We start from the raw sequence: 15,301 nt of genomic DNA on the forward strand, positions 1-15,301 counted from the left end.
GTTCAATCTCTTACAAATTACTTCAAATCAAAAGACAGCTAGGGTCTATTGGAAAATAATAAATAAATGTTTTTAAAAATTCTTATAAAAACCTGAGGAGTCCACTATAGAGCTTATTTTTTACAACACTTGTGAAACCAGGACTGTCAGGTACTAAGGATGTTTTGTGGTCAGATTTATTAACCTGGTACTCAGCTTTTTGCATTAAAAAATCCAGAAAGATGGTGTATAATAATATATAATAATACAGGTTCACATAATTCAAACCCTTAGCGTGAAGGCAAAAAGACTGGGCTGCCAGGAAGCCGTAGCTTATTTCCATGTGACAGAGAAGCAAACCTAGAAGAGTCAGAAATCACCTTCCTTCTCCTATTGCAGAAGAAGCTGTAAAGAAGAATTTTGAATCCTATGAATCTGAAGCAGAACAGGCCAGCAGCATGTATGGAAAGGACTAGACCCAGAAATCTGACTATTAAGGAAAGCTTTGCCAAATTTTCAGTCCTGCACAAACCCCTTCAAAATGTGAGGATCACAGGAGTTCTGACTTCCATATCAACCCTTCCTTCTCCCCCTCCCTAAGATTAGAGGCCTAGATTAAACAGCATTCCCAGTTAATGGTGGTAATGTCCACCTTCACTCACTAGATAAAAGCACTACTTGCAGTCTACTGCAATCACTATACTCTTCATCTACCTTGGATACTTTACCATGATTATAGATGATTTACTATAATCAGATACAGAAACCTTATCCAGAGACAGTAAAAAACCTGTGATAGACTGGTAAATCTTGAAACATGAATGTTCATGAAAAAAGACTAATGCATTAACTCATGGGGCTCCCAAATTTGAAATAATCTAATTTTCCAGGGTGCAAAATTCTCAGTTCCTACTGAAGTCAATGAGAGTAGTAAAGGATAAGACTCTGTCTAGGCTGTTCCTTCCCAGATTAATTTCTAGTTTCTCTGATCACCTGCCTTTAGCTGGCCGGTCCTTCACCTCTTCAGATGAAATCCTGCAATTCAGTAACTCTCTCTGTTACATTTCCCCACAATATTTCATTAGATGAGAGGTTTGGCAACTGCTATTTAGTTACTTTGCCAGTCACAAACACCGCAACACAAAGATTAGTTTCTCCAAAACAAAATATGTTCTACTTGCCAAAAGACACAAGCACTCCACGTGTGAAGACATGGCAGTTAAACAACAGAGTCACCTGATCACAATCTTGTTTGTATATGGCATTTTTTCTGAAAACTAAAAACATCTGTCTCCCTTGGTACTTATTCTCTGGGGAACAAATGTTAATGTTTGCTGCTCTCACAATAACCACCTCCCAAAACCACATCTATATAAGACAGAAAACTAGCCTAAAATCCTAGACATGAACTCCCCATTACTCAAAACTAGTTCAGATGTGTTTAGATAAGGCACGCCTTTGGATTTCAGTTTAGACAGAACCACATTCAACAATCCTGAAACTACAGCTGCATTCTGCCCTTCCAGCCTCCACGTTCTCCTTGTTGTAAATCTGATTATTGTACTGTGTGGTATGCTCTTTATTTTTTTACTCTTTCTTAACTGCTACCCTTAAAGAGCCACTTTCAGCCTGTATCTCTCCATATTAGGTAATATGTCACACAAACCCATAAGAGAGCACGTGATACTTATTTAAAAGAAAACATGCAAGTATTTCACTCTTCCTCCAAGCAAAGTTTGTTCTGAAACAGAAAGAAAACTTATTCTTTGTTCTGTGAGAACCTTGGCCCTTCCTCCCAACATCACTTTCAAACTTCATGCCTTCAGGCTGGAAACATTCAATTTTTCATCAAACCGTTTTCTGGAGACTGCACATAACACACCTGTCACAAGCTTTTGCTCTGCTCCTTTGAGAAGTTTCTGCAACTCCCACACTCTTGGCAAGAGCTGACTCCAGGTATAAGTCCAACACCCTGCTTTACTCATCTAGGATGTATGATTAACTTGTTTTTTTCAAAGTTATTGCCTTAATCTCTAGGTGCTGACTACTCCCATATGAGTAACTGCACATTTTTCACTGTTGGCCCATGTTTCAGCTTCTTTGGGCTGAGAATTCCTAATGAAGCTGGGATCTGTGTGTTGCATAACCTGGCCAACACAACGCTGACATCCAAGGTTTGGAACCTGCAAGAGTTCCTGCTAGGTGTGTTCCATTCCCCAAATCATTCATATATTCCATCTTGATATGGGAACTATTTCTCCAAAGCACCAGTGATTTACTGCATCAAACATAATAAAGGATTTAAGTTCACAGACATACGCAGTCTCACCTCTGACAACGCACATGAAACCCCTAAAGAGAACATGCAACTTTCAGTCTAGATCACATTTCACAGATGCTAAGCTACATTTGCTAAAAATCCTGGTTCTAGGAAAATGTCAACCCTTTCCAGTAAATTTGGTGAGAAATTATTTGGTCAAGGGAGAAGAGATGGACATTATTACCAGAGATTAGGATTTATTCACTTGGTTTGCATTTGCCAATGTCCTCATCTAGCCCATTGTTTTCTCTAATAATTTCTTTTGAGCTAGTTCTGTGCATCTGTGCATACAGGGAGTGTATTATTATGCAGCTGCACTCCAGGGCCTATGCTCTGCTAAAAAGGAAAACAAAAAAAAAATTAATTCAAATGATAAATATTCTCCTTTTTCGACAAGGAGGACCTCTGAAGTACAGAGGATCTTACTTAGTTACATTTTCCACAAAAGGTGCATAGCTTTGGGCAGCCACAGGTTAGCAGCATTTAGAAGCTCCCATTTTTCATCCATTAACTCTGATAATTGTATTTCACATATGCTTTTGAACAGACACGCACTCTTACCTTCCCAGGGGGGAGAGGTTTGCCTCGCTGTGGATTACAAAAAATGATGAAACAAGGGATTTTTGTAGATAACTTAAGAACTGATGAAAAGTGAAGAGGCAAGAATTAGTTCAGAATTTTTAACTAATTTTTCATCAGACTAATGTCTTTATGCAGAATTTACAAGAAATTAAGCCAATTTAAAACCTAGAGATTTAGGAATAGCAAAGGTCACAGAAAAGATGAGGAAAATATTAATTTAGTGATATTTATACTAGACTAAGAAGACTACTAATATGAATACTAATATGAATACTACAGACAGACATTTTACAAGGTTCAGATAATGGTTCTGGCACTATTTCCCCCATCCACGGTAAATCAGTATATGTAAAGTATTTATTCTCTGTGCTAGTCTACAAGATGCAGCTTTTCCCAACACAAAGGAAAGGGAAAGAAAAATCAAACTTACCACTGTCTAGCTATTTTTGTATCTTTCTAGAATAGCACTTTCAAACCCAGATAGAAATATTAATTCTCTGAATGAACACATTCCCTAAAAGCTTTGACCACAGGAAAAATTTTGATGAAAACCACAGTCAATACTTTTTTCTTCTAAGCTAAGGTACGAGCCATCAGTGAGCAACCAGCAGCAAGTATGTTTGAAATGAAATTTTCTCTTAAAAGAAAAAACACATATAAAGGAGTGAAAGCTCTCAATAATATTGACAAGAATCAGTATTTCAGGTGCAGTAGTGCATGTCTTAAAAGCCACAAGTATTACACAGACATGTGAAACTGTAACCTCTAAAATAAGGCCAAAGTCACACAGGGCTGCTGGCTATAAAACTGCTGGTTCAGCAAACTCAAGTCGCCTGTGGGCTGTTTTAACTTAGAGTGTGCTTCTTATTTCTTCCAAGTATTTTCTTTTTATTTGTTCCTGTTTATCACTTCCATATCTGAATATATATAACCTCCTTTCTCTGAGCACATATTATTTCCAAAAATATATGCCAAATTCTAGAGAAAACTACTGCATTATATAATTTGATCTTCTGAGCTCCTCTTAATACTTTTAAATTCCAGTAAAGGACAAAATGCATGGGCTAAATCTGCTAAAACCACAGCTCATTAAATTCTGTTTTTGTTCAACTCTGAAAGTTACTTTTGAATAATATGCATTGTTTCAATAAGCATCTGTAAGGTGAATTTCACATAATACCAAAATTTTTTAAATTTTTAAAAAATTTTTTGCTGTATATAGTATCCTGTAACACTGTCACATATAAAACATTTAGCTAAACACTGCATAAAAACAACTAGTATACTGCTGTCACAAATTGCCACATTAACATGCCAAAGGCTTCCAGTAAACAGCGGAAAGACAGAAGCACAAAAGAAATAAGAATCATTGGAACGTAATGAAAGGTGTTATTATAAACTCCTCAGGACTTGCAAACTGAAACAAGAATTGTAGTTGATCTTTTTATGTCTTACATCATAACTTGGTATACTCATTGCTAACCTTGAAAGCTATACAACAATATACAAAGATTTTTCTCACAAGAGTTCAAAAAAAAAAAGGGAAGGACAAAAAAGACTCTTTTTCCTTCTTTCATCTATGTGGGCTGATCTTCAGAAACACTGAACGCTTGCAAGCATTTAGTACCTATGAAGATCAAGCTGGAAGCACCTGTGCTCTAAAAGACAGAGGCAAATGGATTAGGTTGTAGTCCTTCTGCATGAAGTCGACTGCCTAACGCGTCTGAAGAACAAAATAAACCTTTGAACCTTCTGCGGAATGCACGAGGGAACAGTAACTGTCTCTTTTGCATCCTTAAACAATGAGGGGCTTATACTCTGGAATTAAAAAGTTTTAGCTAAAACCTACTGTACTAAGTGTTAGAAGCCAGCTCTTCTCCTTGCCAAAGTAAAAGCACTAAATACGAATATGGAATACAGAATCATTTCTATAAAAAGATCTCATCACTGCTCCCTTTCAATTTATTTCAATACAGTCTGTTAAATTACAGTACAAAGAGAAAGAAATACTTACAGAGGGAGTATTTCTAACCAATATCAAGTCATTGGTGGCTGATTTAAAGAAGCTGTTTTGTCCATATCACTTCATTTTGTGAATGTAAGGGTAGAATTCTTAAGTGTCACTGCATTACCTGAAGCTTCTCAGGTGAGTCGAAGTCTGTCTTGTGGGGCTGGGTTAGTGCTGGATCCTTTGGAATTCCTTAAGATACAACTAACAAAAAAAGACATAGATACCCACCCACGCACAAGGGCTGCTACGAAGGAAGCAGTGGGACAAGGCAGGCTTTTGTGGCACTTGTTTACATACCCATGACACATAACCTTTCCTTCTCAGGCAGTACATCCCACAAACATGTTTTAGACAAACAGAGCCTTCTTACTATGCAAAGGTGGTAGAGCACTGAACATTACTACGCTGCTGAATAATGTTGACAGTTTTATAGTGTCTATAGGAATAAAATTTTCACACGTAATACTTAGAAAGAAAATGGTAATGAATAATCTGATGACAGTACAGATGCTTACAAAAATCGGACACTTTGCTAGCATAAAAATTATTTTTGGAAAGGTATCAGTATTCTCACTCATTAGTCTAAACATTACCATCACAGGATGAGCTAGGTACCCAAGATTCTTATGGCACAGCTGCACCTGTATGGCTTTAACACTTCCATAAAGGAACGAATCAAAAAAATTACATTAACTTCACAGTGGAAGTAGGTCTACTCAAAATTATAAAGTGCCATGAAACAGAAGAGTACTTCTAGGCACAGGTAAGTGAAGGAGTGTGATTTCTGCTTTTAAATATCTATGTAGTCAAATTAAAAATTAAATATATTCTGAAAGTCTCAGTGGAAAGAGAATTAAAAAAAATCCTTTATCTGGGATAATGAGCTGGCTGACTAAAACACCAAAGTATTTTGCACCTTAATGACAGACAGAATATTTATACTGAAGAGCCTCTTGATACGTAAAGTTCCACTTCATGAGATGGATTACTGGAAATTTAGAGCTGTAACAAGACTAAAGCCAGACAGGGTAAAGTCTTCCACAATTGTCTTTTTCCCCCTGCTTATAAAGAGGTCAATAAGGTCAATATAGTTTGAGTAAGCCAGATTATACTTCTTCCTTCCAAACCTCAAAAGCATACAATTATTACTTTTTTACAAATACATCTGGCTCAGTAGAGTAGAAATGCTTATGGAATTCCATGAGAAATCAAACTTCTGTATGCAGGACAAAGGAAGGAAGGTTATATACCATGGATAATGGAAGACTTACTGCAATTTACAAATATCAAACATGACAACCCACCAGCATGTGAAAATAAATGTAAAAAAACCTAGTTGAGCTGAGGCTTTAGTTGTGGAATATTTAGTTCTAGTGTAGGGACTATTCTTATATGTGCCATACAGAAAGCTGAGTAGCTCTCTGAACAAAAATGTGTATTTACATAGCACTTTTTCTTAAGTGGTTATATATGATATATACATGCACCTACCCGCAAAATACATCACCATACCCAAGAACTGCATTTTGACAATATTTTTCCTTCCTCCACAGGGGGGTTTGCTTCCACAGCAGAGCAAACACTGCCATAGATTTTGGGCTATGCCACAGACATTAAATGGCAGTCAAAAATCAGCAATTAGTCCAGAAAGCATAATACAGACAGTGTGAAGTGAGGCAGCATGGAATGGTTGGACCTGACATAGAAAATTGGGTACAACGCATGGGGAAGCCTGGAGCTGACACCCTGACCATTCCCTCCAGACACCTAACTGACAATTCCACCAGCTGCAGGGGCAGCTGTTGAATGCTGAAAAAACCAAACCACTTTGGATTTACATGTAGAATAGGGATCTAGGCTTAACATGGGGTGAGATATTCAGAAAAATGCTGTTGCAAGGGCTTTTGTCACAATGCCCTCCAAGAGCACACCCACATCTGCATGCACCAGGCAAGCCTGCCAGGTGTCCTATCCTACTTTACTGCTGGTCTCACAGAATCACAGAATTGTTAGGGTTGGAAGGGACCTCCGGAGTTCATTTTATCCAACTGCCCTGCCAGGACAAGGTCACCTAATGCACGTTACATAGGAATGCACCCAGGTGGATTTTTAATGTCTCCAGAGAGGGTGACTCCCCGACCTCCCCGGGCAGCCTGTTCCAGTCCTCTACCACTCCCAACGTGATGTTCTTCCTCATGTTGAGGTGAAACTTCTTGTGGTTTAGTTTATGGCCATTGCTTCTTGTCCTGTCTCTGGCACCACTGAAAAGAGGTGAGCACTATCCTCTTACACCTGCCTTTGAGATACTTATATGCATTAATGAGATCCCCTCTCGGTCTTCTCTAGACTGAAGAGGCCCAGCTCCCACAGTGTCTCCTCATAAGAGATGCTCTAGACGTGTAATCATCTTGTGACCCTCCGCTGGATCCTCTCCAGTAAGACGGGGTAAGATGTTCAGAAACCTGATATTGCAAGAGCTTTCGCCACGACGTCCTCCCCTACTGCTGGTGTCCCGGCTTCAAGGGAGAGCATGGAGCTGGGCGAGGGGAGCAGCGAGGTGCCTCAGCAGCTGCCTTGCCTTCCCCTTCCAACCCGGCGCACCACGGCTTCGTTCCGCCACATCTGCCCCGCGGGACGGGAGGGGGGCAGCCCCCGACCCCACCAGGAGCCCACAGGAGCACCGTGTCCCCCTGGCCCCCCTGCCCAGGAAGCGCGCACGGACCATCCCTCCTCCCGCTCCCACCCCTCCCTGGCGGCGGGCGGCTCCTCCCGGCATGCCCGGCACGTCCCGGCCGCGCTGCCAGGAGACGGCCGGAGGGGCGGGGCGGGGAGGAGCGGAGCGGGAGGGGGAGGATGCTGCGGCCGCCGCCGGGCGAGGCAGCGGCGGCGGGAGTGGCAGTGGCGGCACTTCGTGGCACGGAGGATGCGGCGGCGGTGGTGTCGGCAGCAGCAGGCGGAGGAGCGGGGAGCGATGCGGTGCTGCGCGGCGGGGCCGTGGCCGCACAGCGCCCTCACCACCCTCCTGCTGACAGGTCGGTCCCGGCGCGTCTCCCCGGGGCGAGCGGGATAGGGCCTCGCCGGCAGCCGCCGGCCTGCGCCGCGGTGCCCCCTCGCCCCGGGCTTCTCGTCCCCTCCCGCCGGCGCCGCTGTCCCCCGCCTTGCCCTTCGGCTGCGGCTCGCTGCGCGCCCCGTTCCCCCCGCCCTGTGCCTCCCGGCGGTGCGGGGTCCGAGCTGCCTCGGCACTCCCCATCCCGTGGCTCCCGGTTCCCGAGGGCGCTCCGCGGGCGGCGCAGGGATGGCGGCCTGCGCGCCCCCGCCTCTCACCCGCCGCAGCCCCTCCCGGCGCGGAGGCAGCGCCCGAGGCCGGCGGGGCCCCGGGCTGAGGGAGCCCAGGGGCGGCCGGCCAGGGTGGAGCGGGATTGCCGGGAGGGCTTGGAAGCCAGGCCTGGCTCAGAGCCGCTGGATGGCGCGGACGGCTCCGCTCCCGGGCACTGGGCCTGGCCCGCTGCGCTTCTCCGCTCCCTCGACTCGGTGGTGCCTTACCGGAGGGATGGGCTGTTGTGGGTGCGGGGTTGGCTTTCGTGTTGCCCCTCTTCCCCCTCATGTCTCATCTGACCATTTTATCCAGCTGTGTCAGAATTACGACTGCAGAAAAAAGCCTGGATCTTGGTCCGTAATGCATGTAAATATTGGCTTTCATGCAGTAGGCAGGTTTCACACCCACAAGGTTCTTCACGTTGAAATACAGATACCACTTAACAGCAGCCCAGCTGCAGAAGTGCCTTTGTGAGACTTGTTACACCAAGAGCAAGCCAATAGCAAGAAATCCTATTTCTTTTGCTTATTTTGACGTCTGAGAGGTTGGTGGTGTGTCATCTGCAAGCAGTCTGCTCCATATCCTCTCAAATACTGTCTGGGTATGCTTTTAGTGCTTCTTTAAGTGTATGGCCATGCTTGTCATAGATATTGACATCAGAATTGACATGAAGCATTGGTTACGTTTAAGATGTGGTAAGAACCTAAGTGTGAAGTTGTTCAATGTGAGGATAAAACTTTGCATTTGTTAAATGCAAGGTACTGCTTACTCCTTAAGTGGAAATTCTTCCTGCCTCTTCTGCCTCCCCCTCCATGACTGGTTGTGGGATAGCAACCAAGAAAGAACTAGGAGAAGTTAAGATAAACTTTCCGTGTCAACTGAAATAATGGCTTTTAAAAAGTTCAACAGAAAGAAGCTGAGTTGTGAGCTTAATCCACATGTCCTTTCCAGGCTACATGGAAAGGGAAGAGTTCTTAAGGTTTTTTAGTGATAACTTTTCCACTTCAAATTCAGACCTTTCTAAGCTCGGTTCAGTTGGATTTCATTAGTTAAAACAGAAGAATACATGGTTTGAAACTGATGTATAGAAGGAGGCATGAACTTTAGTTCTGCTACATTCTTTTAAGAAATATTTATACAAAATTTATTCTTCATCAAGGTGGAGATGTGTAGTATGTTTCTGATCTGAATGATGCAAAATGTCCCAGGAGCTCACCTGAGCTCCCCTCCATTCTCCTTAAGCAAAGAACTTCCAGCCTTGTCTGCTGGCTCTGGGATGAGCCGTAGCCCATCAGAAAATCTGTTCTTTTGAATCCTGGTCTTCAGTAGAGTCTACAGTACAGCAGCATTACTTAACGAGGCAAAAGACATCTTGCAGACAAAATGGAACATGAGAAGTAGCACAAGATTTGTAAACAGATTTTTTTTTTAGTACTCCTCAACTAATACAGATTAGTTTTTCCCATTTCTTTTGTACAACTTGATCTACAGAAGAAACTTATGCTTTTTGCATTTCTTAAAAATGCATGAAATGTAAAGGCTTTTTGGAAGCGGGTAGCTGCTGTCAGAAGTCTGGGTTGTCCCCCTCTTAATGCTCCCCTATCTTCCTCGTAGCAAAACATTATTTCAAAATGCAGAGATTTCAAGAGATTTAACAGTTTTAAGGGTGTAAGAGGGTTTGAGAAGTTCAACAGTTGCTCCAAGGGGGCTAGTATAGTACTCAAATTGAAGGTATTGGCTCTCAAATGCTAGCTATGATCATTTTCCTCCACTGATAGGAAAAAATGGGACTTTGTTGTGGGAAGTGACATTTAGGATTAAGCATTTCTAATGCAAACTAGTTAGTTGTTCTTTGGCTTCATAATAACAGACTTCATAGAAGCTTACTAGATTACACTAGTAGAGATGTCTGTCATATTAGTTTGGCAGAGCAATGAATTGCCCTCATATTCTGCTTCCGCAGAGAGGGTGGTCATCAAAATGTTTGAAATGACTGTGGCCAGTGTTTTTGCCCTGTATTTCTGCACTTAAGGAGTTAGTTGTCAGTGCCCATGTTGTCCCTGGAACCCCTCTTTCATCCCAGGAATAGGGAGTTTTAGAATGATGGAATCATCTTCCTTCTTCCCTATTATAAAGGGGTCAAAAAGGGGAAGGAGCTCATTAGTTCCCACCTTGGAAGCTGTGGTTATGTGGTCACGGTAATCTCACAGCTGCATTGCTGCCAGAAAACATTCTTCTGCCCTTCCATGGCTAGGGATTTTCACTGCTTTCCTTGGCATTGAGTAACTTGTACACTGATAATGTGAATTGGGTCATCGGCTGAAAACTAATGCACACACAAAATTTGTTCACTGAAATCTGTGTATCCCTACACTTGTCCCACTGTTGACAGGACAAGAGCTGTTGGCAATACTTGCTCAGCCGCACCCTGCACAAGGAGGCAGAACATTTCACAGATGATGGGTGTTTTCAGACTAAAGCCATGGCAAACCTGCCCTTTTTGCTTTTCTGGATGCAAACGTAAGGACAAAGAAAGAGGTTTCCTTCAGAGAGCCTCTAGGTGTCTGCCTGAGAAGATGTTGCCTGTCAAGTCTTTGTACTAATCTGACCCAGATCAATAAATAAAATCTATTATCAATGAGTACTTGCTCGAATAAGTAATTACACAAGGGGAAGGGTAGCCATTCCATTAGTGTGCTTTTCATTACAGAAGCACATTATTTATAGGCAATATAGCTTACAGAGAGACATCTTAGAGGTCCCAAAGCCAGTAAGAAGTGAGCTTTATAGCAGAAATTCACATCTAGATGTAACTGTTCAGTGTGTAGAGAGGCTTAGTTTTGCTCCATAGTGTTTTTAGATTTGGGTAGAAGTTCATTAAAGTACCTCAGGAGTTGCAGTCACCAAAGTAAAACCCTTTCTTTAGAAGAAAGGTTGTTTCCAAGCAAACTAAGAAAAAATAATTTAAAACCTGGACAAGAATATCTATATTGGTATAGCTGTTGCGCTCTTCTTGAATAGATACTGATAAATTTACAGCAGAAACTATCAGTGTGGAGTGCCCTCCTTTGGCAGACCTCTAGAGGAAAAGAGGGTGTTGCTAGTTTTGATTACTTCCGTAAGAATTTGAAGGAAACAGAGGAGAAGAGACAAGAAACCAGAGAATGCAAATATTAATCTCCCTCCTAATCAGCTGAACTGCTTTTCAAGCAAGTAGTAGCAAGAAGTAGTAGAACTAAGAAGTCCTCTAACCTGACAGGAATTTTTGCATGGGTATCTTGCTGAAGTGTTTTCAGTGTGAAACAAAGTGCAACAGATTGAGAGCTGAAGGCATGGTTTCGGTATTCACTGACAAGTATCTTTGTGTTGAAATGAACATGAACATATTACATAGGTTGAAATGATACATTGTTTTGTTAATAGCATAGTTATGGTGCTCATCATGTAAGGCCAAAAAAATAAGGTTTATATAAACATGATGTGTCTAAATGTTGTTCCAATTGCAACACAAACAGCCAAAATGCCTTTTAAATGTAGGTTATTTTTAGTGACAATCCAAGCCATGAAGATGAGAAGTTAGAAAGAACAACCTACGGAGCAGACAGAAATCTTAGCGTCTTGAGATCGATGACTTTTCTGAATTCCTTAGTCTTTCAGATCAGTTGCCACCTTAGAAATTTGGAATGTATTTGCAGGGATACTCTGATAATTCATATCAAAAGATGATAGAAATGTAGGAGGCATCCTGGAATAGCAGGCTTACAGGGTTGCTTGGTCATACCTCATGGTTACACCATGGGCCTCGGGCAGGAACCACAGGAACTGACAGTGTTTTCCTCACCTTCATGGAAATGCTAACTCAATTCAGTTCTCTTGTCAGGCCTGCAGTAGGAAGGAGAATGCTGGTGGGCAAATGCTTCTATTAGTAAATAATGAGGTTTTTGTTCTCCCAGTACTTAATTTGCAGCATTCCCAAGAATGCAAGTGCTGAAGTTTCACAGTGAGACTGGCAAAATGCTTTATTCAGTTACTTTTCTTGAATGATTTTGGAGAAATGTTCAGATGTTACAGTAATCAATGAATAGCACAGGAACAGGTAGAAAACCATTGCCTACTGAACAAAGATAGTATAGAGCTGAGAAACATTTCTGGTGTTGATTTGGACTTTTACACGGTTCAAATAAATGGAGTGCAGAGGAACCTGAACAATCTGCAGCGGAGAACTAACACAAATTGATTCTTATTTCTTATGTAGTAGCTGTCATTGAAGAGGATTTTATCTGTTAGAAAATGTCCACTCTCAATGTGAATTTCCACTGAGAGAATCCACTTTCATTCATAGTAAGTTTCTCCCATGTACTGTGTATTAGGTAAAAGGAAGGTGCATGGAGGTTGGAAGAGGAGGGAGAATAAGTAGGTGGTGCTGCAACTTCGTGCCTCCTGTGATGGACAGTGTGACCTACTGGGCAAATATCTCAGTGTGGACACCAGTGGATCCTCATGAACTGCCTGGGTACAGGCTCTGATTTGAACTGTGGGCCAAACACCTCAATGCAGAGAGTTCCCTCTTTACAGATGTTTTGTTTCAGCTCGGAGGTGCCAGTTTCTGATTGTTCTGCTCCATGGTTCTTGGCAGCCCTTCGGAAATCTGCACTGTGTATGGACCTGTGCTTCCAGCTCAGGATGCAGGAAGGAAGACTGAGCCAGATGGGATATGCGCTAGAGGAGTACAAGGGTAGTTTTTTGGAGCAGAGTTCTGCTGTAAAAGAGTAAGGGGCAGTGTAAGCATGGCCTGAGGTCCTCGTCTGTGGCATGAAAGTAGCAAGCACATGTTTATGTCAGGTCCCAGGTGAAGGCGGAGGTGTAGGAGAGAAGGAAAGACAGCTTTTGAGAGCTGGAGCTGCATGTTGCTTTAATAGTGGGAGAGATGGGCTTGAGATCCTACTTCAAAGAAGCAATAAGAGGATAGGTTAGGGTGTAGGATGCTGTGTGGATGTCAGAGTGCAGTAAAGGAATGGGGAAGGTGAAGTTGGTCCATGATACTTAGGTCCTTTTTTGCTTGTTAGCTGGGCAGAAATTGTTGTGGGTATCTTCTCTGTTAAATACTCTGTTGGTAAATAGTAATACTTAAAATCTTTGCGTAAACCATATGCAAATAAAATTAAAGAAAGGGAAAAATAGTATAAAGTAATATACTTCATATAATACTATAATTTATAGTTATAAATTGATGCAATTATAATTAAAGAAAAAAGGAAAATAAAATTAAAATATTAATTACAAAAAATATAATTGAAGTAAAGAGAATGAAAACACTGTGATGTGCTTCACCTGGGCTTGTTTGAGTACCAGGCACAGAGTTATTCCTGCTGTTAGAGACCGTGGTGCGTTCTCCAGCAACTGTGGCAATGTGTGCAACAAACTGAAAAGCCTGACACTATTAACATTTTTTTAGGAGTGAGTACAAGGCTGATTAAATTAATTCTAAACTATCTCTTTGATAAAATGCATGGTTTGAATCCCTGCATTCTGTAGTATAAGGCCTCTTTTGTCATCCTTTAATCACATTCAGATCTTCCCAAAGCCTTCGTGATGTTGTCACTGTGCTTCTTGAAGGCTCTGCTAGACAGAGTATTTGAACAGTGATCATATCTGTGTCAAGTACAAAAATAAAATCTCCCTGTTCCTCCTTGATGTTGCTGTTTACGTGTCAGCTGTTCTAACCAGTCTTCTGCTGAAAGCCTCTGTTCAACCAGTTACTTCCTGACTTACATTTCTGTTATCAAAGTTGAGCATCCCTGAATTGCGTGCTCTGTGGTGTGCATGGCATGCTGCTGCCTTTGTTCTTGGTGTGCAGTTACCTTTTATTTTATTGAAGTGCACATCACTGATCACCTTTTACCAGAGAATGCAGACTGTTCTCTGTTAGGAGCATGTCATCTCTATTATATGTCAGCCTCCTAGCCTTTGTTTTTATCTGGAAATTCTGTTCATTGTATTTTATACATTTAAGTCATTCTCTCTCTCCCCCACTCCTCCCCCCTACTCCAGTTGCATAAGGCTAATGCCAGAACCTTGTGAGGCCCTCTAGAAATCTCATATAACAAATTAACTTTTTAGTAGCTGTGTTCTCTTGCTTCTCACACCTGTCATTTGAAATGAAATAGGTGGTGATATATGTGCAAATACCACATCGTAAACTGGCACACTGATTTGAAAACAGGCACACTGGCTGCTTTTCCAGTTCCCCTGTAAAATGCAGCATGACACGGAGAAGTAAACAGGTAACTTCTTCAATCCCCACAGGTAAACATAGCACAACTTCTGAACCCAAATCAAAGACACTTACTGATCATTTATGTTTAAAAATACACGTGGAACTTGTCTTTCTCCTTTTTTTCAATTCCATTTACATATGCTAAAATTATTAGCTGCATAGCTAAGTGTAATGTGTCAGTATTGCTATCTTTATCAGGAAAAACTTGTGGGCTCATCAAAAGTGTCTAAAAAGAGGGATAATATCCTTAATAAGGATGATGATAAGTATAATACTTTTGACAAGGACTGTGATAACTATGATACTATTTTTTCATTTAGTAATTCAGTCATCTAATTTTGTATTAGTTGTTTTGTCTGGTATTGGTGCTGATTTGTAGCTGACAAGCCTCTGATTGCTCAGCTCATCCTGTTGAAATATTGGAACAACTTTGTTTTACCTTTTTTGGAATTTCTTGAGCGTTTCAAGAATTACTAACATTTACACTGAAGGTCCTATGCAGTATTGAATTTCATAATCCCTAGGATGGTATTATATTAAGATTTTCAATATATGTGGATCAGTTCAGCAGAGAAGAAGTTGTCTGTCTTGCCAGACATATGTAAACCAGTGGACATAAATAATAGTTTTTTGTTAAATCAGATCCTTTATGTATATTAAAAATCTAAAGAAATTTAACAGAAATGTATAATTTAGAAATGTTATTGTGTTGGTATGTTAATTATTGCATTAATTAAATTATTAAATTTAGTAAATAAATAAAATTAAAAATTCGTTAAAAGTGCATTATTTTTTTTATTACACTTCATCCTCAGT

At 41.3% G+C, this 15,301-nt stretch overlaps 1 protein-coding gene across 6 annotated transcripts in view; it reads left to right on the forward strand.

Moving 5' to 3' along the window:
- Positions 1-7,792: 7,792 nt before the first annotated feature.
- Positions 7,793-15,301, forward strand: part of SGCE (sarcoglycan epsilon) — a 33,524-nt gene continuing 26,015 nt past the window's right edge. For all 6 annotated transcript variants that reach the window (XM_027749103.2, XM_027749105.2, XM_027749104.2 and 3 more), the window contains exon 1: positions 7,793-7,924. In XM_027749103.2, the coding sequence (XP_027604904.1) occupies positions 7,816-7,924 (109 nt within the window). In that variant the 5' untranslated portion in view covers positions 7,793-7,815. The remainder of the gene's footprint in view (positions 7,925-15,301) is intronic.

Source organism: Pipra filicauda, unplaced genomic scaffold (assembly GCF_003945595.2).
Source record: "Pipra filicauda isolate LSUMZ 115617 unplaced genomic scaffold, ASM394559v2 scaffold66_size7647185_pilon, whole genome shotgun sequence".
NCBI lineage: Eukaryota > Metazoa > Chordata > Aves > Passeriformes > Pipridae > Pipra > Pipra filicauda.